Genomic DNA, 26424 nt, shown 5'->3' on the forward strand with positions numbered 1-26424 from the left:
ACTGAGTGGTTAAGCAAAACGACGCGAGATGTCAGATCACCACTAAAAGTTGTAAACATATAAAATGGATTCCTAGTTGGCCTAGGCCGTGATTATTATGGATTTAATATTATTTACGACGATGTAATTATTTTGATAATCAGTAAATCCTATGTCAACATTCGCAAAATGTCTTCAGATAGGTAATTTAATATGTTTATAAAAAAACTTATTTCAATTTCCACTTTCATTCCTATCAAACTCTAACAAAATCGATAAATGCATTTCTGTGCTATAATGTCACGCCCATTGTAAATCGATGGTTTAAATTAACCCATAATTTACACAATCTTTAAAATAATGTCCGTACTTATTTCCAGAGTGGATTGGGTGGAAATCATCGAACCCAAGACGAAAGAGCATATGTATGCTAACCTTACAACTGGAGAGTGTGTTTGGGATCCGCCTGAGGTCAGTTTTATTCGAAGAACTTTTAGATAACCACGAAAGCGACTTCGTCTTTAATCAGAAAGATATATTTTAGCCCATGTTTAGCTTTTTTCAATTCCTATATCACATAGCTTCTATCCACTAAAAATACATGAGTAGGTATATAAAGTTTCCTGCCCTAGATTTCATTTTTTTTTTTAAATATCTCTAATTTTGTCAGTTTTTGCCTGCATAGATTGACATACTGTGATGTGTGTTAGAAAAATGAGTTTCTGTAAAATTACCGTTGCTACTCACCGTGAAATTTTACTTGAAAGAACCATATTATAGTGTTTACACTATGTAGGTATACAATCGCGACCCGAGAACTACAAGGTTCTAAGTGTCGATTTTTGGCCAAACTAAAGTAATGATGAGGAAGTCTTCCAAGTCACATTATCTACATAATATATTAATATGAAGTCGATATTTCTTATATTTTTTCATTAAACCCCAATACTACCGAGTTCTATGTGCACTTTACACAATATCTGGGATACTACAGAGTTCTATCATAATCTAAAAAGATCCGTCGTTCTACAAAGTTCTATGTGATTTGACATTTCGCGGTTGTGGAAACATTTAAAGCTGTTAAAATGGTTTTAATTTCAATATGAAGAGTAAAATATTGTTGTTTTGTATTTTAAATTTATTATTACGACTTCATGCAGTGTCTTTAACTATATAAACCACGAGTATTTACATAAACTACTATAGCTTCGAGATACATAACCTCAAAAAAATGTTTCGTGATATGTGATATCAACAGTAAATTGTGAACTTACTTCTAGATGAATTATAATACGAGTATTATGAAACGTAAGTAAGCTTCAATTATATTATCTTAATTTTTTTTAAATTTTGTTACAAACGCCGTTAGAGTTACATATTCACAAACCGTTAATTATAATTTACATTATTAATTGTTTTCATAATTTGAATGTCGAACGAACATTGTACATTTTATTCTTCGACCTTTTGTTAATAATAATGTCTAAATATTAATAGTATTGCATTCATTGACTTTATGTTTCAGGTTTAAGTCTTCCTGTGGGTCTATTCTATACTTATCGACCGCTAAAGTGATAAAGTGATAAATATTATCAAACTTAGGGTAGGTTTAACAGCACCTCTCTTGCTGCTGTAAAAATGTAGCACTTATTGCAACAATTATAACCAACATATTGCAATTGTTACACTTCATACATACTTTGATATAAACCTATCCTAAGTTTTGTAATATTTATCACTTTATCGGTCGATTAGTATAGAATAGACCCACTTACAGTGATATAAATGTTTGAGATGTCTCAAATCTCAGTAGATGAGGTGAAGAAATGGATATGTTGTATTATACAATCCATATTCCTGAGAATTCCCTAGAGATTGAGTATATTAATTATACAATATCATTATGATATTATGATGTAATGATGGATCTGAAAGATATGCCTCTTCTTGGCTTGAAGTTTATTCTAAAACTGAGGCGAATAATTATTTAATAGAAGATTTTTTACACAACATTCCCTCAGCCATTAGTAACAACAATCGTGTATAAAAAATTAAGAGAACAGGCCAGTTGAAATTGAACCATCAACATTGGGCTTGTTGCATCAACAATAGTTTTGTATTTTATATTATATTTTCAACATATTTTTCATTTTAAAATGGTAATAAACACAAAATAGAAAAAAATATTTAAGTTTTTCCGAATTTCCAATTTTCCCAACAATTTCCATACATTTTCTCCGGAAAAAAATATTATATTCGATAACTTTCAAGAATTTTTTTTATTTTTAGATGAATAGTGAAACTATGTATCCTGAATCACTAGGATTTCCATACAAATTTCAGTTAGAACCTTGTAGTAAAGGCGATTTGTTTGAGTTTCAGGTGGACATGGTTCTAACTGAATTTATGACATGTATAATTAGCTATTAAAAACTAGTTTTAACGTAGTTTTATTGACAGGTACACCATAGCAGTACCATCATTGATATATTCAATCAAAAAAATAATTGAAAACATTCACAATTAACAAAATACAAGCGTTCAAAACTTCAACAGCCCATAACTTTTTTGCTGCAGTTGTCCACTTAGAACCCTGTAGTTCTCGGGTCGCGCAATGCTATTGATGGTTTTATAATATTATAATCTCTGAAACTCTCTTAATGTGTCATCTGATGCGTTCATCTCAGTCTTTCGAATTATAAAATCACTTGTAAACATAGAAAATTTAAATAACTTTGGTTTAGTTATACCTATGATAAGCAGCAGGCGATTTTTTAGTAATTCGACATTATTATTACTGATTTGGAATGCCGGTGGGATGTTTTGGTACATCTGTTTTCTTTATGTGTTAGCTTATCAATATGTGGTATTGAAAATATGTAATACGAAAAAAAATGCACTTGAGTGAATTTTTTTTTATGCCTTTACTTACTTTTTCCTACAAGGTGGGTGGTACACCAAGGGGGATTAGAACTCACACCTATCTCTCCGGATGATTGTCCCACTATGTTCCATAATTACCTTTATTAATTAAGCCGATTGTCTTCGATTGACGGAATTTGAAATACCTCAGTATCAGTGGCGTATCGTCCATAGATGCTGTAGATGCAGTGTTGCCATTTTTTTCTATGCTGATTATAGTACGAAGGCGTAAAAATTATAGTATTTCTAAAAAATATATAGTACAGGAACATTTTTCGTCTTGAATCATTTAAAATTGTAGTATTTTGGTATATTTGGCGTAAAATTATAGTATTTTACATTTTTCGCGGAATTAAAATTATAGTATTGTACTATAATTATAGTACAGTTGGCATCACTGTGTAGATGCGAAGCATCCTTAAAAATATTCGATAAAATACTATACAATAATATCAGGTATTTTGTATGGTATATTTATGCCCATGATGGCAGCTGATGTGTTGACTGACAATGTCATGGGTACCAGGTTTGAATCCTGGGTCTGGCAAATACACATATTGTTTTTCAAACGAGTCAGAGTATGAGCAAGTGGCTAACATCCATTTCTCGTAATAAACGAAAATTGTTAATACAAACTTCCAGAGAGAGACTTCCATAGTTGGCTGTTACTGTTCATGTTTTCTATTATGAATATTACAAAAAATACATATTCACAGAATTATCACTCCACAATACTACAATACCCTATATTATTATCTCATCGGCTGCGTGCCATGATTCAATAAGTTACCAACCCTAAGTAGAGAACATGTGACAAATATATATGTATTTTACATCATCCTTACACACAAAAGTCACCGAACGTCACTGCTCGTCATGTTTTTGGGGTTTATCAAAATTATGTATTTAAAAAAAAATCACGTAGCTATTAATATGCATTTGTGGTCAGGGTTGGATTTAAAGTCAGCCTTGTCTGATTGTTTCAATTGAGTTTAAAGACAATGCCTCCTCAAATTCATGAAATATTAACCAAAAATTGTTATTTAAATTATTTAAAGAAGTTACAAAAATTCTTAGATAATTTGGCGTAGCGAAGAAAATAGCTTCTTAATTTAACTATTCTTTATTGAATACAATGTTTAATTATGTAGAATAACCATACGTTAATGTTATTGAAAATACATAATTCGAAAAAGCCTCAGAAAATTACCCACCTTATTAGTCCTAGAAAATATCTTGTACTGAGTGGAATTTGAACATACATCTTTCGTTTGCTAAGTGTGTGCTTCAATTGATTAAGCTACTCAAGAGTCAAGTCAATATCCCATTTTAGTCTATCACAATCGGTACAAGATTATTTCTAGGATTATTTTTAACCCACCAGCAAAATTGGTTTAGTTTGCACTGAATTTCATGTGGCATACGGAATTATATATATATAATTAATAATACTGTTTATTAATCAATAATGTCCTTATCTTTTGCAGGGTGTTAACGTAAAAAGAACTGATTCATCTCAATGGTGGGAACTGTTTGACAATAATACTCATAGGTTTTACTACTATAACGCAACTACACAGGTTTGATTTTGAATTTATACAGCTCTTGTATAATAATCTAATGCTAATTGTTCGCATGGGCAAATCATTATGTAATTTTCTTTCAGACAACTGTATGGCATAGGCCGGTTGACTGTGACATTATTCCGCTGGCCAAATTACAAACTTTGAAACAAAATACTGATCCTCAGCAAAGAAGGGAAACTTCGACACAAACCAACTCCAGTCTACCTGGACCACAGGTAATCAACCGTGTCTATGTATTATATTGATCTACTTTAAATACTGGGTATAGATTAATAGGTATTATAACCAATGTAGGTAATAGGTAAATTAGTGTTTCTAAACCAAAATGTAGTACATGGGAGCCACAGTATGCAGTTTTTTTTCAAAAGACTACAAAGTTTAATCGTTATTCATCTGTTTAAATCATTGTCTATATCCTGGAACAAACATACATTAAAAAATATTGTGTGTATATGAATTTGACCCTGATGCAGGGTACAATATATCCGTAACCAAACGATCAGGCAGCGAGCGTGCCACTTATGATTTCAGCTGCTCACTTAGCTGACTTAACGGATCTTATCTTTTTGTCCTTGAAGCAAAGGAGGCGCTCACTTTGCTAGAAAATTAAAAAAGAAATCTGAGTAGGTAAAACATAATAGTATTGTGCATATTTTTCAGTCTGAAGTTTTTTTTTGTAAAAAGTCATTGCAGCACAACTTTATTGTTGTATTTCTAATACTTATAGTTTATTGCAGTGGTAAAATTTCTCAAGGTGGCCTAAATCTAGGGTTGCCAGATGTTCTGTATTTACGAGACATGTCTTGTTTTTATACATTTTGTCCTGCTGTCCCAATAAAGGTGGTGAGGATCTGGAGAAGGAAAATCTACTGTTCTAACCGTAATTGTCAAACTGTTGTGAGAATTTCAAAATCTATTCATATTTTTTCCATAAAATGAATTTTACTGAGATTAATTCTTGAATTCATAGTTGCATATTTTAAAATCACTGATTTCCAAATTGCAAAAAAAATACTAAATACATATCCTGTGTTAAGACGAAAAACCTCAGCACTAATAAAAATGTTGCTACTCCATTTTGTAAAAAGTGGATTTTGGATGGATTAAAAAAATGCAATTTTTGTGTATTTACTTCCTCCTAATCTGGCTGCCCCACCTTCACCTTAACTTGTCATAAAATAGGGACAAATAAGGCATGAAACAGATATGCAGACATTGGTCTATTTGTGCAAATTTGAAATTAAAAATTAACTAAACCGAATAAAAAAAAAATTACATTTGTTTAGTGAAAGTTGACTCGCTTAATTTTTCTGGTGGGGGGGCCATCAAGATCACTCAATGGTTGGGGTCTCTGCATACTGCTGCTGATTTTAGATAATTGTAAAAGTTCAGCGGACAGGAGTTTTTTTTTTGCAAGCTCATCGTGTTGGATGACGAACAAAAGGTTATTTTACTTTTGTAAACAATCAACGAAATAATTTATTTTTATTCCATTTTAGGTAACAAATAAAGGAGAAGGTGTTTCGAATGGAATTGGAGGTGGGAGTAAAGGTGGGTTTGCGAATAGCAAACATGCAAATCAAACTCAGACCAGTCCTTTGCAGGCCAAGCGCTCCCATCATCATAGGTCATTCACCTTTTTATATTTTTAAATTATTACAAAGGCGTACTTTGCCGTTCTTAGACAAAACTAGTGATTTTTCTGATTGTGTCAAAAATTATCGAAGGCATGTTTTTCAATGCCATAAATTAATTTAGTAGTGTTAGACTGTTTTATTGCTAATGCTGCATATTAGCAATAAAAGTGATTCCTTCTGACTCATTGACCATGTTTTGTGATTATTTATTTAAGACCGTACATCAGTTGAGGCACGGTTTAAAAAGATCGTTGCTAGGCGATGCGCGGATTGCGGGTCGCGGGTGCAAATGACGCCTGTCAAACGAAATATTATTTGTCATATAAATCCAACATACGTCCATTTTATGTTCTGTTTATTGTTCTATTAGTAACAATAATAATATATTCATTGACATGTTTTCTTTTTAAAGTAAATGGGTAACGTTTTTAGTCATCTTTACACGATTTAAGAATTAATTGGCTCGTCGCCATCACGAAGCAGAGTGACGTGTTTCTAGCTCGACGCTCTCTCACTGAATGCGAGCGAGTCCAAAATTTCGTCACGCCTACAGTTGAAAATTATTTGCCGTTTCACTGATGCGTCACCTTAATATCTTGCAGGTGCTCAGGAGAAAGCAGAAGATGCGGAGGAAAGGCGGCACCGGGGACGGGGTCAGGACCGGGCGGGGCGATGTGTCGTCACACCGATTCAGGCAGGTCGTCCGATAGCAGCATCAGCAGTGCTGCTCAGCCTTACCGGAGACTCCAAGTAATCTCACTCGTGCCTCATCTATTTAATGTTTCTATAATAACTGGCCTAATTTAGTACAAGTTGAGTTCTTGTGTACTAACTAAATTCGCTCCAGAATATTTGGCATGCTGATGTGAAACTCAACATAACAAAATAATCTCTAGTAAATTCCTATTATAATAAAGTATCCCCTCTTACTCTACAGTCTACGTGTTGCATAGAGTTATGTATGCAAACATTGCAAGCCAATTATTAATAAAGTTGGAAATTAATGTTTCTGTTTTTCCTCTAGGAAGCCGGCTTGGCGATACCAGTACCTCTCCATAAACCACCCGATTCCAGGTGCGAATTTTTATTTGTGTGTTCAAAATAATCAGAAATTATTCACATATCGTCGCTAATTTTTTACAAACACGTATCTCAATTTTTGTCAGTTTTGAGTTGTTTGATGCAATGACATTAATATGGACGAAGCATATGGAAAATAAAATGACACTCACTTTGTGTCGGGTCCGCCGGATGGTGAAATTCATATTTTATTATCTGTATCCTACGCTCAAATGAACATTCTGCTTGCAAACGGTCTGGCAACACCGCTGGGTCTGCCCATACAAAATTTCTGACTGTCAGATTTCGACTCCGCCGTTATTGTTGTGTTACAAAATGCCAATGTGTCTAGTTAAAAATTGTAAAAAAAATCTACTAAGCACTCCAAGAAAGATGGGATATCTTTATTCATGTGTTAGTATTATTTACTATTGATAAAATGCCATTTTAAGATATGTTTATTCAATGCAATTGAATGACAGAAACCATTGCTCAGACGCCTGCGATGTGCTGGGCTCACATGCGTCTAATCTCCGAGAAGTCGTAAGTAACCTAGAATCTGTTTCTAACGTAATGAGTAATGACACTAATACGCCATTACAATAGAGGTTATATTACTATAAATTCTCGAAGCTTGTATCGCATAATGGAAATGGATACGTCATATGGTTACGTGTCGTCTACCTATACATCTGTAAATGACTTTCATGCACAATTTCTCGTGCGCGCCGATATGAAGTGAGTTGTCCATTTAATATGTCATTGGTTTGATGTAATGAATTCAGAATTTGAATACGCACATATTCCACTAACACGTATCTCAAAACATACTTTATAACATAATAGATTTGAGCAATGCAATAAAAGACTTTTATAAATATTATAAACTCGTATCTTGAGTTACGTGTTACGGTACACAGAATACTATTAATTCAGAAGATTATTATACTGGAGTTCTTTCTCGTAAGTCAAGATACGTGTTTATTGCAGTAATATTGTGGAATGATTCACAGTAAAGTTGCAACGCATTCTCGTATCTCAGACTGACTGATAGGTCGACAGTGTAGTGCGATAGATTGAAGAAACATAACATTTTTTTCATTAAAATATATGTAACTATACTGAATGGATATTTGCATATATACATGCATTTACGCAGGAAATGCATGCGTTCTTCGAAATTGTTTAGCATAATTTCTGCAATTCAACAATTTACATCGAATGACCTCTTAGCCATTTATTTATTGAATTATAATAATTATTGTGTTTGTGTGTAGAGTGGGCAGTGAGAGTGGCAGCGGCAGCATGAGTCGAGGGGCTGGCGGGGGCGGGGTGCCGCCTAGCACCAGCACTCCGCAGCTCAAGAAGAAGAACCCCGCCTCGCCGCACTCCCATTCCCACTCGCACTCTCACCATCATCATCACGCGCCCCCGGATGCTCACCCTGAAAAGTGGCCCCTTCATTCGACAGGTATTTAAATATCACTTGTATTATATTTATTTATGTTGCCCATGTTACAAAGTTTTAAATATTAGAAATGTGGAAAAATCATCATGGGAATGAATTACAGGGCTGAACCGCAGTGGGAGTTTCATGTCACCCCGTAAGGACGCTTCTGATGATTCCATGCACGAGAAGTACTTTAAATCTGTGGAGAGTACTCCGTTAACCCGCCGAAAGGTGAGTCTTATCATGTGTCACCGTATGCTTATAAATATTCATGTGCCTATCTTGATTTCTTTTTTAACTCATTTTTACACTCTTCATACAAATATTGCACTTTATTATCTCCATTTAAAATAAATCTCTGAAAATATTCTCAAAATGGTAAGGAATAATTATACTTTTATGAAAATTATTATATTGTCTTTTATGATTTTATAAAAATATAGGGCAGTTCTCAACCTGTGGGTCATGACCTAAAATTGGGTCGATTGGCATATTGAGTGGGTTGCCAAATATTTTAAACAGAAACAATATTTTTGAGATAATGACATAATATGATAATATGTTATAAATGTATCAAAAGTAACAGGTCTTGATATTTAGACTATGCTAAAACTTGCTGTGTAGACTTCCTATACTTTTACTGTAGTTACGTATCACTATCCTGGTAACACTGTCAGATATTGATTCTGAATTGTGAAAGGTTGCAGACCATTGACCACTACAACAGAAGATATTTTTATGGAATAGATTCTTTTTTCAAGGACATTAGAATTGGCACCGATGGTGGTGAATTTGCAATCTTCGTGACATAATTAGAGTAAATAATTTGTTTAATTGTTTTCTGTATGTGTTGTTTTATTAATCATCTCTTGCAAAACCATAACCATTATCCCAATCTGGATGACAGTTCAAAAAGGTTAACAAACCTTGTTATAGGCTCCGTCTACTGAGTTATGTTGTGTAATTTTTGTATTTAGGGAGTGTATGTATATATTAGGATAGGGAGATCGTTATAGATGTCAAATCAATGGTTATGGCTATGGCTAACTGGAATTTCTCTGGAACATGTGAAGCTGGTATGCTCTATGTTTAATATTACGTTCGATGTGTTTAAAGCATATGAAGTGATTTTCGGTAAAGCGAAATGTGCTCTCTGTGTGAATTGTATATTATGTCAAGTAAGGTTGGGAAATCTCAGTCATTATTTCTTTTAAATTTATCTCGGGTCGACATAATGTAGTATTCCAGTACACCCCGAGAGATTGTGGACAACGTGCCTGCAAATTTTGTATGAAGATACAGAATGCGGTGACTCTGGATAACCATTCGTTCATGATCGTTCTATTGGCACGGACCATAATATATTTACTTTTTCAATTACAAACCTACATGAATTTTATAAAAAATCTCGATTTGTGGTAGTGTAATTAATTGCAATTATAAAATCGTAGCAACTCTACCTGTTGACAAATTTCTGTCAGAATTATTAAACGTTGCATAATATATTATTATGTAAGGATATTTTCTCTATACATATCATAGATAAAAATTTAATGTATCATATCATATAGATATCAAATGGTTGCAATAAAATTGATATGTAGGGTGATTTTCAAACCAACTGTTCTTTCTAGAATCTGGTGAAGCCATGCGCGATGATAATGTTTACTGTGTATTATGTGAGTGAGAAGTAAAATAAAAGTTACCGGTCTTAAAATCACAAATGGGTTTTCTGTATCTGTTGTATAAGTAATATCTAGAACAAAGATGGCAAACCTATGGTACCCGAGAAGAAGAAATCAAAACTCACTGTGATTGAAATATCGCTAGGTATATTACGGGGGCATCAAAATGTTCAGTGTATTGTTAATTGTGTCTGGCAAAATCACTGCGCATGCTCTCCATCCCGCACGTTGCTTTTCAATAGGTAAAGCAGAATAGTGCATCAGTCGATTCTTCTTCTGAAACTTCTCCCCAGAGTCCTGAAAGTGGTGAGGTCCAGCAGTCGCAGCCGCAGTCGCAGGTACCCGCCCGCGCCGCGCCCTCGCCCTCGCCCCACCAGCCGCCCCCCGCCTCCGCCTCCACGCACCCTCAGGTTTTTATTCTCCGCTTCCGTTGCACTTCACGTCTCACCGCCCCCGCCTCGTCTACTCTTTCAAATTCCTCATTTCTGTCACTGTTGCTCACCTTGCAAATATTACAATCGTATCCCCCAGTTTTTCCATCTTTAATATGGTTCAGATGTGTGAGGAACATCATATTATGATAGGACATTATAATGTGCTCCTGATACCATTGTAAAATAATTAATTATCAATTGAAATAGTATAAAAACTGAAGAGTGAATTTAAATATACCTACCGTAAAGCAATAGAAGACATTCGCCTTGAATAGTAGTGCTCAAACCTGATTCTAAGCAAAGTAATCTTTCAATTGCTTCTATTGAATAAAGACCATCTGACACTATTATTATATGTAGCCATTGTTCTTATGAAACATTGTATTAATAACAGCAGCATATCAAAATATGACAGCATATAAGAGGTGGGGCATAATGAAATTTTCCATTGCAAACATGACTGCTCAATTTATATTTATTTTAACCAATTTAAATTGACCGGTAACTGAGTAAGCTTACAAAATACAATCAAGATTTCTTTTGAGCAACCTGAATTTTTGAACTTAAAAATGTATAAATTAATTATTTTCGTTGATAATTATTTAGCATGGATATAATGTTCCACAATACCTTTGACGGCTTTGACTGTTAATTCGTAAAATAAAATGTAACCACAAACCCGAAGGCGTTATTAAGTGAGGCTATCCCTAATTTGTATTATAATATCTTTTTCACTTGTAAATATGTTCACCAAATTGAATAGGGGATCTATCAATCACAATATTCCAATAAACAGTGTTAAAACTTGAAGATCGAAAAGCGAAATTCAGGGTTTGGAAAATGACATGTGGATGTTTATAAATTATTGTCAGATAATTTTGAGTTGCTGCATTTTTGATGTGTATATAGATATATTTGTTTAACAGGTTCCAGCGAGACCGTCTCTGGTGTCGTCGATATCTCTGGCCACGGAGCACCCGTCCCACAATCCCCATTCTCACTCGCATCCCCACCCTACCCACCAGCAAAGCTTGGATCGTATCGGGCACCGCCACAGAGATAGGGACAGAGACAGAGATCGCACTTCTCATCAGTATCACTTGGAGAGAGGCGCTCGGGAACGATTCTCAGATAGGTCTCTTAAAATGACACTTTTATAAACCGCACATTATGCACATTAATGAACAAGTAGCACATGCATTCATTTGAATCCAAAGTATTGAAGTAGAACATATAAACAAATTGGATAATCAGTACTACATATAGAACCTCGATTATTCGGACTAATCCGGGAGTCCAGATAACGAAAAGTCCGGATAATTGATACAATATTATAACATCTATTTTACACGTAAAAATTCAATTTTTTTATAATTATAATATATTTAAAATTGATCTTCTTACGATCATACGATACTGATGAAAAAAAAATCCGGACAATCGAGGGTCTATTTGATAATTTGAGCAGGAAACAAGAAAGTGGGATACAACGAACACAATCTTAATATAGCTAGTAATAGCAATCATAAATAATAAACACATTAACCCCACCTACTTCTTGCGCACTGGAAGAAATCGCATCTGTGCATATTAATGGTTAAGCCATTCCACTACTAGCAAAATTACATTAAATTTTTAAGCCATTCCACTACTAGCAAAATTACATTAAATTTATTCTCAATGTTGTAAATATATTGTAACATATCTAAATATTTCTAACAACCTAATATGAGCACCCCAGCTAGTGACATGTCATTGTGAAAACTCAAAAATCTTTTCAGGCATATCGATAAGGATCGAGTTGATGAAAGGTTGCTTGAACGAAATTTGGAAAGAGCATATCCTACCGATAAACAAGCACTGTACAATGTGGATAAGGGCTTCCGGCAGACGAGTCTCGATTACCGACACACTTCGGCATCGCAGTCTTCGACGCCGCACTCCAAAACGCAATCCATACCTCCAGCCAGTATCAATTGGCACACTCCTAAAGACATGACTAGGTTTGTAATGGAAATACATCTATTATGTGAACTTTATAATCTCACTCATCGAGTTATTGTTAAGGCCATGCATTAGTTGAGGCACGGTCTAAAAAGATCGTTGCTAGGCGATGCGCGGATTGCGGGTGGCGGGTGAAAATGACGCCTGTCAAACGAAATATTATTTGTTATATAAATCCAACATACGTCCATTTTATGTTCTGTTTATTGTTCTATTAATAACAATAATAATATATTCATTGACATGTTTTCTTTTTAAAGTAAATGGGTAACGTTTTTAGTCATCTTTACACGATTTTAGAATTAATTGACCCGTCGCCATCACACAGCAAAGTGACGTGTTCCTGGGTCAACATTCTCTCATTGAATGGCAGCGAGTCCAAAATTTCGTCGCGCGTACAGTTGAAAATTATTTGGCGTTTCACTGATGCGTCACCTTAACCGTGTTGTGTAACAGAGTTACTTGAATACTATATGTTACATAATTTTATCTGCATGTGCTTTGGGTTATTGAAAGATTTTTTTGTCATCACAGGAAACAACAAGCTGAACCTGAAAAATCATCAAAACAGAATTCGACCACCAAACAATCTTGTTCCACTCCAGATAGTCATTCCTCGAAATCTTCCTACCACCATCAAGAGCCCCATTCTACCTCAGGTAACTAGTGATGAGACCTAATACAATGAAGTAATATTCTCTATAGAGTCTAAATATATGAATGTGAAGCTAAAAAGAGACTGATGGACTAACGTTTAAATTAGCTGCAAATTATGTCTCATTGAAAGTTGATTTGTAGCAAACTACATACTATTGTATCGCCCGCATCTGTCAAAAATCACAACTGTTTCGGCACAATTTTAGATTCACTCAAACAGTCAATTCCATCAATCATTAAATGTGCAGCTTCAGAATATGTCATGTAGGAGGCGGTCGAAGCCAAAAATTACGGTACTTAATAAGTAGATAAACAACCACAAATAATAATATGATGTATGCCTATTACCATACGTCAACTGCTAAAGGTGAAGATGGTGCTTATAAACAATGCTTCCATATTGTCTCAATATGCTAACTTTGTGGTTTTTTTTTTGGGGCTACCAGTTCTTTCACACTAAGTCGAGTGCTTTTTGTCATTCGCATTATTTGCATAAAAATATAACATTGATATATTAGATATACATAACTAATTTTTTATGATCTGGAACAGATATGCGAATATGAAAATTATACTATAGATTTAATAATACTACAATATGTTTTGATGTTTTTTAAAACCTGGTACTACCTTACTCACTTTATGTAATACTTACTCTACATGTCATTTAGAAAAGCTTTCTGCCTATTTTTTTTAAATCGGACATAATTATTTTATATTTATTACATGATTACGACTTGAATTATAAATTATTATATTATATTGTGTAAGTCTTAAAATAATTATAGCATTCGGCATTGTCGAATTGACATACTACTCGTGTTTGGGCCATGTCTAATGACCTGATTATCATTTGTTTGTTAAAACTTAGGTGCCGGATTTGCTATGAAATCTCTAGCTCTAGAGCCTTATCTGACAAAACCAAATATCGATAGGCATAATATGGAAATTGAAAGAGAGAGGGAGAGAAATAGAGATCGCCCCGCAAATGATAATGGTGATATCGAACAAAGGAAGAAAGGCCCCCGTAAACAAAGTAAGTGAACAAGATTGATTCCTTTCGATACCTATAAATATTTCAATGCAAAATAATTATTAAAAAACAAAATCTCATGCTTTTTTCATTAGTGAATTTGTCAAAATAGATTTATGTATTAATTTAGGATGCGTTCAGAGTGATGCGAAGTGGGAAGGAAAGTGACTGATGATCAATATTATCAAGAAATAACAGACACTTATTTCACGTAGTGTTTTCACAATTTTATTTACTTGTTTACTCCAAAACTGGTTTCATCATTAAGACATTTAAAATTTTCAAAACACAATATATATAGAATTTAGTTGACACTGACACATTCTAGAAATTAATAATTAATACATTCACCAGTGTCTGTTAATTCTTAATACCCTGTCTTTCCACCGAGAACTAACATTAAAAAAATTGACTCAAAGAAAATTGCATAGTCATAGAATGGAGCATTCGTGATGATGGCAGACAATCATTGTCGACCGCTTCGCCGCATTGTGAACCAACACTTGTGAATAATAATATATGTTGTATTGTGATTTTGGACATGACATTTGTGAAATTGAATGTTTCCCGTTGTTTCATGTAGAAGTTGCTTCCGCCATGGATACGCTAGAAAGTGGCAGTGGTTGTGAGAATGGAAACACATCTCCGCTTTATTCCAATTGGGATCTTCATATGCAGCATCTCTTACCATTACAGCACTATATATTAGAGCAAGCTAAACTTTCAGGTTCATATTTTCTTTTTTATATTCCATCATTATCATTTTTCACCTACACAAATATTTTTTTTTTACTGAAACCTTCAATTTAAAAAAAATAGTCAGATATGTGAAACATAGATATCATGATAAGTTCTTTACAACTGCAGGATCTTTTGCTCACTTTTTAATATCTTTTGTCTACATAAATTGGAAAATGTTTGGTATTTTAATTTGAGAGGTTTTTTAGTGAGTGCTGCATAATAGAGTAACTTGTCATGAATCATATTTGTCACTTGTTTGGTTTGGACCATCCCTTTTGTAATCAATAAATTAGGCATATATTTGTGTACAGATAAACTCTTTTAAATCACATTGAAAATTAAAATGAAATCATCCACCTTAGATTAATAAATTGTGTATTATGTACGTAATAATAATATGACTATGTATAACAAAATAAACAGATATTTTTCCCCGGATGTATAAAATAATTTGATTATAGTATCATGTAGATATTTTTCTCAATATGCATGACTACTACATGATAATTATGTCCTCAATACTATTTATAGCTATAGTTTAGTGTTCTCGTATACATGAAAAAATGTATAATATTCAAGATGAGTTACGTAATATGACAAAGGTTTTGTATTTTATTTTTTGTCACCTTAACGGTGATTCCCAACCTGTGTTTCGTGAGCCGTGTCAGTGGTTCAACTTGAAAAAATTGCGGTAATGAAGTGAAACAAGGTTAATTATGGTCAAAAAAGCATTTGAAGTTCAGCATGGTTAGATATTGCGTCGTATTTAAATAATGAGAATTTTACTTGGGAGGGACATTTTTGTATCAGCAAGGAACATAGGAATAAAGATGGAAGAATTCAATTATCAGTAATGTACGATGCCTACTATGTACTGTTCATTTTGTTTCTGTCAAAGTTTATAAACTTTAGCACGCTAATGTTACAGTTACAGCACAGTATTGATTTGTTGCTATACTATTTATTGTTAAGTGTGTATTATTGGCCTGGTCATTATTTTTGAACAAATGGAAATACATATGCTACAAATACTAATGTCTATAGTACCTATAACATAGCTTGTCACTTCACGAACACAAATATCATTATCGCATCCCTCCACTGATTGTTCGACATAACTAATAGGATACTATATTATTTGAAAGCACCTATAGTATTTTATTGTTTGTATATGCTCTCATCATGAATGAGAGATTGAACATTCATTTCGACAAGTGAAAGACTATAAAAAGCAGAAATAATAGAATACAATAGGCGTTGAATTTACATATAATTTGAAACTAAAAATAGTACCTAAGGGGGGCAGCATTTCGAGTCATTGCCAAGGTGTTTTTGGAATTAACCCATAACGGTGCTAGCTGTATAAACTTTCCCTAACATTTTACAAGAGGCCTGTTCAGTTTTAACAAAAAAGGTTGGGAAGTAGGGGAATGTACATATATTATATAAGTGTAAATAATATTAGCAGTTATTTTTATGTTGGGGTGATAAATATAATAATGGTTGTCGCTTGTCAGCATGCTACCGGACGGGTGAGGGCGATCCGCTGAGTGGGGATGCGGATGGAGAGGGGGAAGCGGAGGGGGCGGGTTCAGGCGACTCGGACTCGCTGCGATCTTCAGGGTCAGGGTCATCGGCGCGCTCCCTCTCGGGCCACGAACCTGACAATGAGGACTCGGACCGCTCCGGGTCCAACGATGGCTATTTGCAGCACCACCCGCCGCCTGCGCCCATTACACATCACCACCGAGACGACGGTATTTATCCCTACCTCCTATCTCTTACACTTATCCAAATTCTACTTATACCTGTTCGTACAGGTTGTCTATGTTATTTACTTAGCATTCACAAAACACATTTAACTTAATGTACTGACTCACAAACAATCAACCCAATATTTCCACACATTTTTTATTTGTTTTAACATCTAGTACAAAATCACTGAATTTTATTTCACATTTGAGTCTATGGATTAAATCGTGTGCACAGTCGGAAATGCAAATTTGTCGGTGTTCCTGATGTACATTGGTGTCGCGTTGAATGTCAGTGTGCAGGGAGCTATGTTTGATTTAATATGCAGTTCTACCAGCTGACAATGTAATATTGTTTTCTTTGAAATTAATACTTAAATTTTTGCAATCGTAGATAGGTCCAGTGGAAAGATAGTGATTCGTTTCGAACAGACAATTTTATCAGTCTTCTCTAGAAGGTCAACTGATGGCCGATAAATAGTTTGTAAAATACTTCTTCACTTTGATAGCACTGTTAAATATAATATTGTATAGATGTTCAAACTCAGTCACAAGCATGATTTATATTTTTATTGTCTGGCGGTAATCATAACATCAGGATAACATCAGGGGTGATATAACAATGTCATAATGCTTACGGTTTTCTTTCAGAATACATGAACCACGGTGTCTCATACTATAATACTTTCATTGGATTCGAGAAGGACACTCATCCGACAGGTGTTCATAGAGTAAGCATAATATTTCTCTCAATATATCACCAAATATAATATTTTTTCTCGAAGTATTTAGTATCCTTGTGTTTTATTAGTTAGAAATACTAAACATCTGGTCAATATCGGAAGTATATCTTTGTTATAAACCGATATTTAAAATGTTCATAATATACGAGGGTGGGTCAATAAGTCCTTAGAAAAGCCGACAGGTGGCGCGACTAGTACTGTAAGCGGTTTGTTTTCATGCAGCGGCACTACCGATTCAGTATGCTGCGAAGTTTCAATCAGATTGGTCGGGTTGTTGTGTGTTTCTCGTACATTTAAAAAAAAAATTTGCTTGTTTACAAAAATGGAGAAAATTGAGTTTAGAGCTGTTATTAAACATTTTAATATAAAAGGGTTAACAGCAAAGGAAATAAAAAATGAGTTGGATTTAGTTCACGGCATATCTGCTCCTTCACTTGCAACTATTTATAACTGGTTAAATGAATTTTAACGTGGTCGTACATCAACAAAGGATGAACTACGCTCAGGACGTCCTGTAGAGGTGACTACACCAGAAATGATCAATAAAATCCACGATATGGTGTTAAGTGACCGAAGATTAAAGTTGAGTGAGATAATTGAGGTTACAGGGATCTCAAAAGGTAGCGTCATTTCTATTTTACATGACAAATTGGGCATGAAAAAAATTTCTGCAAGATGGGTGCCGCGTTTGCTCACAGTCGACAATAAACGCAATAGGGTGGTGGCCTCTAAAGCCCTGTTGTCGCTCATGCAACGCAATCCGGATGAATTTTTTCGTCGCTTTGTGACTGTAGATGAAACATGGATACACCACTATACTCCCGAGACGAAAGAACAGTCAAAGCAGTGGATTGCGAAAGGCGAACCATGTCCAAAGAAGGCGAAAACCGTAAAATCAGCTGGTAAGGTTATGGCACTGTATTTTGGGATGCACGTGAAATTATTTTCGTTGACTATTTGGAAAAAGGAAAAACAATAACAGGGGATTATTATGCATCTTTATTGGACCAGCTAAAAAACAAAATTGAAGAAAAACGGCCTCATTTAAACAGGAAAAAAATCCTCTTTCATCAGGACAATGCCCGTGTTCACACATGTTTACGATCAATGGCTAAAATTAAAGAATTGAAGTTCGAATTGGTCGACCACCCACCGTATTCGCCAGATTTAACCCCCAGTGACTTTTTCCTTTTCCCAAACTTAAAAAAATGGCTAAGTGGACAACGTTTTTTTTCAAATGAAGAAGTCATCGATCGGACAAATGCTTATTTTGAGGACCTTCCGAAAACTTATTTTTCTGACGGTTTAAAAAAAATTGAGAAACGTCTAACCAAGTGTATTGAGCTCCAAGGAGATTATGTTGAGAAATAAAAAAAAATACAAAAATAAAAACTGTTTTAATGCTTTTTTCTAAGGAATTATTGACCCACCCTCGTACTTCCATGTTAGTTGTTGGTCAATTTGCCACGGGATTATTTGATTGTGTATTTCATTAATAACTGCCTTTCTTAGTTATTTTTGTGTTGTTTGTTGATGTAGTCGGCGAGCGGTACGGGTATGGGTTTCACGGCTAACAGCGGCCCCGCACCTGGCATTCCATTGCAGGCCGTGTGCGAAGCGCTCTACAGTCCTGTTAAGTCGCATCCGGCTCTTCACCACACACCCAAAGAGACTGACATTGAAAAGTTTGCACAGGACAATCTTAATTTACATTCCAAGGGAATCTTTAGAAAGAAGGTACGATCATTTAACTTATATTATAATTTATTGCATGCAATTATTGATACTGATCTAGTTGAATTTTAAATGATACCTCATGATTTCCACGTCATGTTGGAATAAAAACATATTTTTTAACATAAATAAAAGTTATTTGTTTTATTCAGCAGTCTTAAAAATTGTTTATGCATGTCAATAAATTTGTTAATAATATTTTTTCTTGAATTTATTTCTAGGCATCCGTAAGAGATATGCTCTCGTGGACATCTTCGGGAATAAGTGGACCAATGTTGGGAGCGCGGAGGGACAAGGCGCACAAGAAGGCAGCGGCGGAAATGTTTCGTCTCGTGCAAATCTACATGGGAGACCGAAAGGCTCGCCCTGGGATGACTTTGAATTCTGTCGCCATAGATGTGCTTCAGGCTGCTTATAGTAATCCTGCGTAAGTTTTTTTTTATGGCTATTGAAGCTGTTAAGAGGAAACAAAAGTGAAACATAAAAAAATGCATGGTTTCGAGTTCTGTGAATTTAAAGTTTTTTTTTTTTTTTAATATAAAATGTTTCAGATATTATTTTATAATCCGTCACAAAAATGATATCAATAGTTAATATAAATCTTTGTATAATCATCGGGCAATCGAAATTTAAATATTGGCTACAATTCTGATTGTGGAATGCGATTTTGCCTCACACCAATAAAGATTTTTGCAGCTGTCATTCTATTTCGATGTATTCATGGCATTTTGACATTACTTTGATTTAATATAACTTAACATTCTATGCATCCAGGTCTAACTCATTGTTTAGTGTTTGTTTTAAAAAAAATATGATTATGTTATTACTGCTTTATGGAACCAATCGATTTATAATAAAGAGTTCACATTATGACAGATTATGAGCTTAGCACTAATACCGATAAGACGTGGTAGCAGGTCGAATAATTAGGCCTGTTTATACGTGGAGTATTAGTGCGAGTAGTGATTGCTAATGATTAGCACTAGATATTACATTAGTTTTGTGGACTATTCAAAATTATATAGAAGATAATTTAATATGAAGATTTTATTGAAAATAATTTCATGCTGTTAAAAATCATCAATCATGAACAGTTTTATTAACACGAATTTACTGTATTTCCTTGTTTTATGTAATCTGTTCTTGCCATATTTTCTATGTTAGAATGTTTCATTTGACTTAGGTTTTGAATAGTGAATTTTAATGATATTACATATTTTTATAGTTTATTAATTCACATCGAAGTTTGGTGTTTATATATATTTTTTGTTATTCAGTTTACGAGACGAATTGTACGTGCAGCTGTGTCGGCAAACAACGGAGAACCCTCAACGAGACAGTTTGCTTCGTGGTTGGGAGCTGTTGGCTGTCAGTTTGGCTTTCGTGCCGCCCTCTCCCGCTTTCCAGCCGCCTCTGCTCAACTACATGAATCGACATAGGGATCCAGCTTTTGCAGACACTTTTCCCGAGGTCACAATAAATATGTTTTTATATTCGGATTTGCTATATTATTTTTAATTATATAAGCTATCAACTGCCTGCCGGCTGTGTTTGTGTCTGTCAATTAAATCTAATGTAAGTCTATACTTCAAGTTGATTATATTTTTATTTAATGCATTGACCAAATTAAATTATTAGTTGACTCCGCTGAGCAAAAAGTTGCTGCCTATTTTACTTACTCAGTTATGTGTTATCTAATTATTAGTTACGCTGAAGAATTTAAAAAGATACGTAATATAATTTTCGCTATAATTTTTGACTTAGCATTTTTTACATACATTTTACAAATAGGGGAGCCAATGATTGCTTATTGTAATAACCACGGAACAGATTGATAAATAGAAATGTAAAAGCCATCGCCATGGACCAAGCTTTTGAAGCAGTGTATTTTTATGGCGTTCATGCCATAAAACCTAAGTATAACAAAGCGTACCGACGGCCCTCAATATTACATGCACGTTACATTTACGTGACAAAATTTAATGCACATTAACATACTAAAATAACATATTATTTAACACGTGTTGAAGTTTGTCCCATATTTTTCCACACTCAACAGCCATAGCCTGTTATACCACACCCAATACAGTAAGTCGGTTCCCATTAATTTTGTGTTCCCTGGTAATAACTTTTTTTTTTCATCAGGTTGGAAAATGGCCTATTCATGTCCAAGTGTCACATTACGCCGGAGTAGCGTGTCGAAGACTGGAACGCATCGGGCAATGTGGTAAAAAGCAACCTAGAAAACCAAACACCGAAGACATTGACCAAGCGAGGGTGAGTGGTCGATTTCCAGTAATAAGTGACATTGTCCATTCAACACTTTATATAAACATGACTTTCAAAATTTTTTTTTTTGTCGGGTCCAGGCCTCATAAAATAGATTTCGGGCGCTTATATGCAGTCCTATCATAAAGTTCATAATGAATATTTTTTAATTTACAGATTCAAATATTCCGATCATCGATGTTCGGCAATACTTTGGGAGAAGTGATGATTTTACAAAAAGACAGGTTCCCCAACAGACAATTACCTTGGATACAAGTGGCTCTATCACAACAGGTAACAAAATGTGTTCGGATGAGTAAATCTTTAAACCGAGCACTGGGTATTGCAACTCAAGTGATACTGCAGTATGCCATAGCTTAATTCTATTACATCAAATTTTATTATCATGAACAGGTTCTGGCGCTGCAGGGAAAACAAACTGAAGGCATATTCCGAGTTTCGGCCGACGTTGATGAAGTCAATACTTTGAAATCTCGACTAGATAATTGGGAATTGCCTGATCATTTTCAAATTACAGGTTAGTTTTAAACTAAAAGGACATTATTATTAACCAATCATGTACAACGTCATTCTCAGCAATTAATATTATAATCTATAGCAGCTGTGGAAAGAATCCAACATCTCACTTTTATAGGAAATCAAAATGTTTCTTAGTTATTTTATTTTATAAGTGCCAAAGTGTTTCTTGTTTACAAAGGAAAGTATCGATGCTAGCATGCAGTGTCAGTGGCATCACTGACTGATTGCTGACACTCACTTTCATCTTGTACATAGTACAACATGTACTAGCCCTAGGTCGTGCATCACTGATCTATAGGTATGTACTCTCACCTTACCCTCCCATGCACTCCTTGAAGAGAGGGAGGACTGAACAACAGTACTTCTTTGCCAGGGGGTCAGGCACATTAGGATTAGGAGAGACATTTGGAAGCAACTACACAGAAAAACAATGTTTACTTGAACATATTAATTATATATAAAAGTTTAAAAAATTATAAAGCTGAACAGTTTATGCGGTGACAATATGTCTAGACCGGGGTAAGCGATTCACCCGAATGAATGCTGAAAAGAAAGCATGTACAACTATAAACTGCAAACACAATAGACTACAGGAAACAGAGACCGGTCAATGTTCCAAAATGCAACGGCATAATGGCTTTATGTCAGGGCAGTATTTCACACATAACTCAAAACATGCCGACAGATAATATTTTTAGTTAACTCGGAACTGGATAGAACACAAATTGTTCAGAGGTGACACTCCGATATCTTCATCTGGTGACAATACTTACATAATACTATTATATGATTGAATAAAAATTTGTACTTTTAGATGCCCATGCTCCCGCCAGTCTCCTGAAACTGTGGTATAGAGAATTGTATGAACCGCTCATTCCGGACACGCTTTACGCGGAATGTGTGGCTGATCCCGATAACACTCAAAACGCTATTGATATAGTACAAAGGCTTCCCAGACTCAATCGAATAGTAAGTTTCCACATTTTATCATTTCAAAGAGACAGCCTATCAAACTTTTTGTATTACGTACACATGATGGTGATTCTAGAATTCTAGGTAGATTCTATGTTCGAATTGGTAAATCTCTGGGTTGGCACTTGGTGCGAATAAAAAAGTCATTATCAAATGTGTCATTTATAAAGACTGGCCATGCACAGGATAATTTAATATAACAAGTAGTAGCCAACACAATATGTCTGATGTGAAGAAATATCGATAAAGAGAAAGTAATCAAATATCCATACATTTAATTAATATATTCGGTGGGTATATATCTAGAGAGAAGTACTATCTGTACCTATTGCAATCTTAAGAATGCACGTTTAATAGAAACTAAATTTGAACATTTTTCTTGCTTCCTAGACGTACAACCTTTTTCAGTATTTTATTAATTATCGTAGTTGATTATTAATTTGCACAATATTGGTTTCTCAGGTACTTACATATTTAGTGGGATTTCTGCAACAGTTTTCAACACCTGAAGTTGTCCTTCAAACCAAGATGGATTCTGCGAATCTGGCGATGGTGTTTGCTCCTAATTGTCTGCGTTGCACGTCTCAAGATCCCCGTGTTATTTTGGACAATGCTCGAAAAGAAATGACATTCATGAAATGTCTCATTTTAAATATGGATACGCAACAAGTCAGAGATATGCTGTGATTACTTATTTTTTCTTTTTTTCTTTTCATTCCTCAGATAAGAAAAGTTTACAAGAATGTTGACAAAAATCTTTTGATTATCTCGAAAATCGTATCTGTGTATTAGTTTATTTATTGGCACCCGACATTAGAAAGATCAATTGTTTTCAAAATAATGTTTGGTTATTTTATGCGTTCATATGATAGTTTACGATTTTAAACAAACATTCATTATGATACAATTGCAGTATGTTTCTTTCCCAATGTCTTTGTGCGCGATCGTACTTAATATTACGACTCTTCGGAAGTCACCCTTAAGATTATTAAATAACTGAAATTGCTTTTATCAGGATCATTAAAAGTAGTCAGTGTAAATATGTCGCATGAACAATGTAAGGGGCACATTTCGGGCGAATTGGAAGAGGAACATAATATGGGACAATGATAAGTAAATTATTATGAACATGTTTACTTATTAAACATTTATGCACCATTAAATGGCAGACAACTGCTTTACCAAAAAACGATAAACAGTACAAAAATGGTGGAATCGATCGGTGTTAATTTGTCATAGCCACAGGGCATAAATAGAGTGGGAAAAGTGAATGATTAAAAATGCATTTAGTTGATATCAAAAGGATACACCTCAAAGATCCTTGTAAACAATATTATATTTATTTCCCGGGGAGATCCCTTAATTCCAGGAAGCGAGTACCAAATAAATTGATGAATGGATAAGTGAAAAATGTATCTCAGTTTCGTTCTGTGCTTACGTTATTATAGGTTGATTAAGATCAGGATTGACATGGTAAGAAGCACTTTTGAAAACATAAAAAATCTCTTCTGTAAGCGAGACAGCTCATTTGTACAATAAGGTGGATTATCATAAATTAATGATGATGTGTGCACCAGTGATTTTCTTTGACGCAGATGTCACAACCGATTCTAAAGCGGCCTATAACATAATGTAACTACTCAAAAAAACATGTACAGTAGAACCTCGTTAATAAGAACACGGATAATTCGAAATTCGCCGTAATTCGAAATTTTCGCGAAAAAAAAGTCCCTTGAACATTATTTTCATATAAAACCATACCTTTAATTCAAATTCAAAATTATTTCAGAGTCCTGGCATATAAAAATATTCAATAAATCGTAATAAACTACACTATTTCATGAGCCAGTCATTGAAAATTGTAACAGACTTTTTGTAAAACATAAATTACTTATTTTAAGAAGGTAATCCTGACATTTTCTGACCCATTAACACACACGGCACCAGAAATTTTGTAGGCACATCTATGATCGTAAACAATATTGATGAAAATCAAAATATCTTTTATTTTTTTTTAAATTATAATATTTTCCCCCCATACAATTTCATAATTCGTAATTCGAATTTTTTTTCGATTTTCGGTCCCATGGAATTCGTATTAACGAGGTTTTACTGTACTTGTACACAAAAAAATAAACCACCACCAGAAGTCATTTTCAATAATAATTGTTTTTTAGTTGTAGGATGTGATTCTCAGAAAGAGATGTATTGATATTTTTACTGTGTACATTTATCAGTAGCTGTAATTTATGGGTTTTGTTTTATTTTTTTATCTTGGGGGGCCTCAAAAACAGTCAGTGCCTCGATCCTCCAAGTCCCTAAACCTGCCACTGATGGCATGTTGTTGATATTGTGCTGCCATAAGAATTTATTTTTTATTATTATTTCATAATAATTACAACCTACCTACTATTACATTTTTTTGTATTAAGCTTCAGAGTTTTCTTTGAAAAATCTTCATTTAAGACTATTCATTACTCAAAAAGTGTGAAAATGTGCCCCTTATCGTTGTTTACAATTGTATATTCAATGTTTTATTGTAATATGCATCTGTTGATTTTAATTTGTTCAATATAAATTATTTAGCGTTCTAGTAAACAATTTTATTTTCAAATTATATCAAATTTAAAAAAAAATATCAGCTTAAATCATTCAATAAAATTGATTCACTTTGATTGATTGTTGTATGAATGTCTTACAAAATTCAACTACTCGAATGTGTAAATATATAGCACAGTTATCAGTGGTACCTTGTTTTATAAACATAATGATGTGTACATATACCATAAGCACACATATAGTGCTGCGGCTTGATCGTTATCGACGTAACATTTTTTAAAAAGAATTTTAGTGAAATTTGTTAAAAACGTCCGGTGCCAAACAATCTTCTCTACTAAAGCAGATTATATCATTGTACCTATTTAGTAATTTTGAATAATTTACTTTAAAAGAAGGAAGTCTTCTGTAATGTTTTCTATCAAAAATGCTTTATCTAATTAAACTGTAAAGTGTTTTCGTGCTCTTATGCTGACTCTAGTATAATAAGGGTTTCGCTAAAAGTAAAATTCAATATTTTCTATGTAGCTATCGAAAGACAATATTGTCATTTATTCAATTTCCTATCCATAAATGACCATCCTTTTATTTCGATTACCACGTAACAAAAAATTCTTTAAATAGCTAATTTCAGCATTAGTGTGTAAAAAATTAACTTTTCTGGGAGGTAGGG

At 34.1% G+C, this 26424-nt stretch overlaps 1 protein-coding gene across 2 annotated transcripts; it reads left to right on the forward strand.

Annotated features, from left to right (window-relative positions):
• Nucleotides 1–26424, forward strand: RhoGAP93B (MyTH4 and RhoGAP_KIAA1688 domain-containing protein RhoGAP93B). Of its 2 annotated transcripts, none has more exons than XM_085952923.1 (25): nt 1–182; nt 360–450; nt 4389–4481; nt 4568–4702; nt 5987–6114; nt 6727–6874; nt 7149–7198; nt 8461–8654; nt 8755–8864; nt 10612–10728; nt 11679–11887; nt 12534–12755; nt 13291–13415; nt 14285–14449; nt 15030–15173; nt 16705–16944; nt 17590–17669; nt 19221–19418; nt 19637–19842; nt 20693–20885; nt 21561–21692; nt 21861–21977; nt 22098–22221; nt 23038–23192; nt 23658–26424. In XM_085952923.1, exons 1-25 carry the CDS (start codon nt 169–171, stop codon nt 23880–23882), a joined length of 3615 nt encoding a protein of 1204 aa, XP_085809049.1. In that variant the 5' UTR covers nt 1–168; the 3' UTR covers nt 23883–26424. The 2 variants fall into 2 exon arrangements, with proteins under 2 accessions (XP_085809049.1, XP_085809048.1); XM_085952922.1 differs by having other exon boundaries at nt 28–182; nt 10561–10728.

This window comes from Rhyacophila brunnea, unplaced genomic scaffold, assembly GCF_057557595.1.
Source record: "Rhyacophila brunnea isolate RB1 unplaced genomic scaffold, BYU_Rbru_1.0 scaffold_3, whole genome shotgun sequence".
Taxonomy (NCBI): Eukaryota; Metazoa; Arthropoda; class Insecta; order Trichoptera; family Rhyacophilidae; genus Rhyacophila; species Rhyacophila brunnea.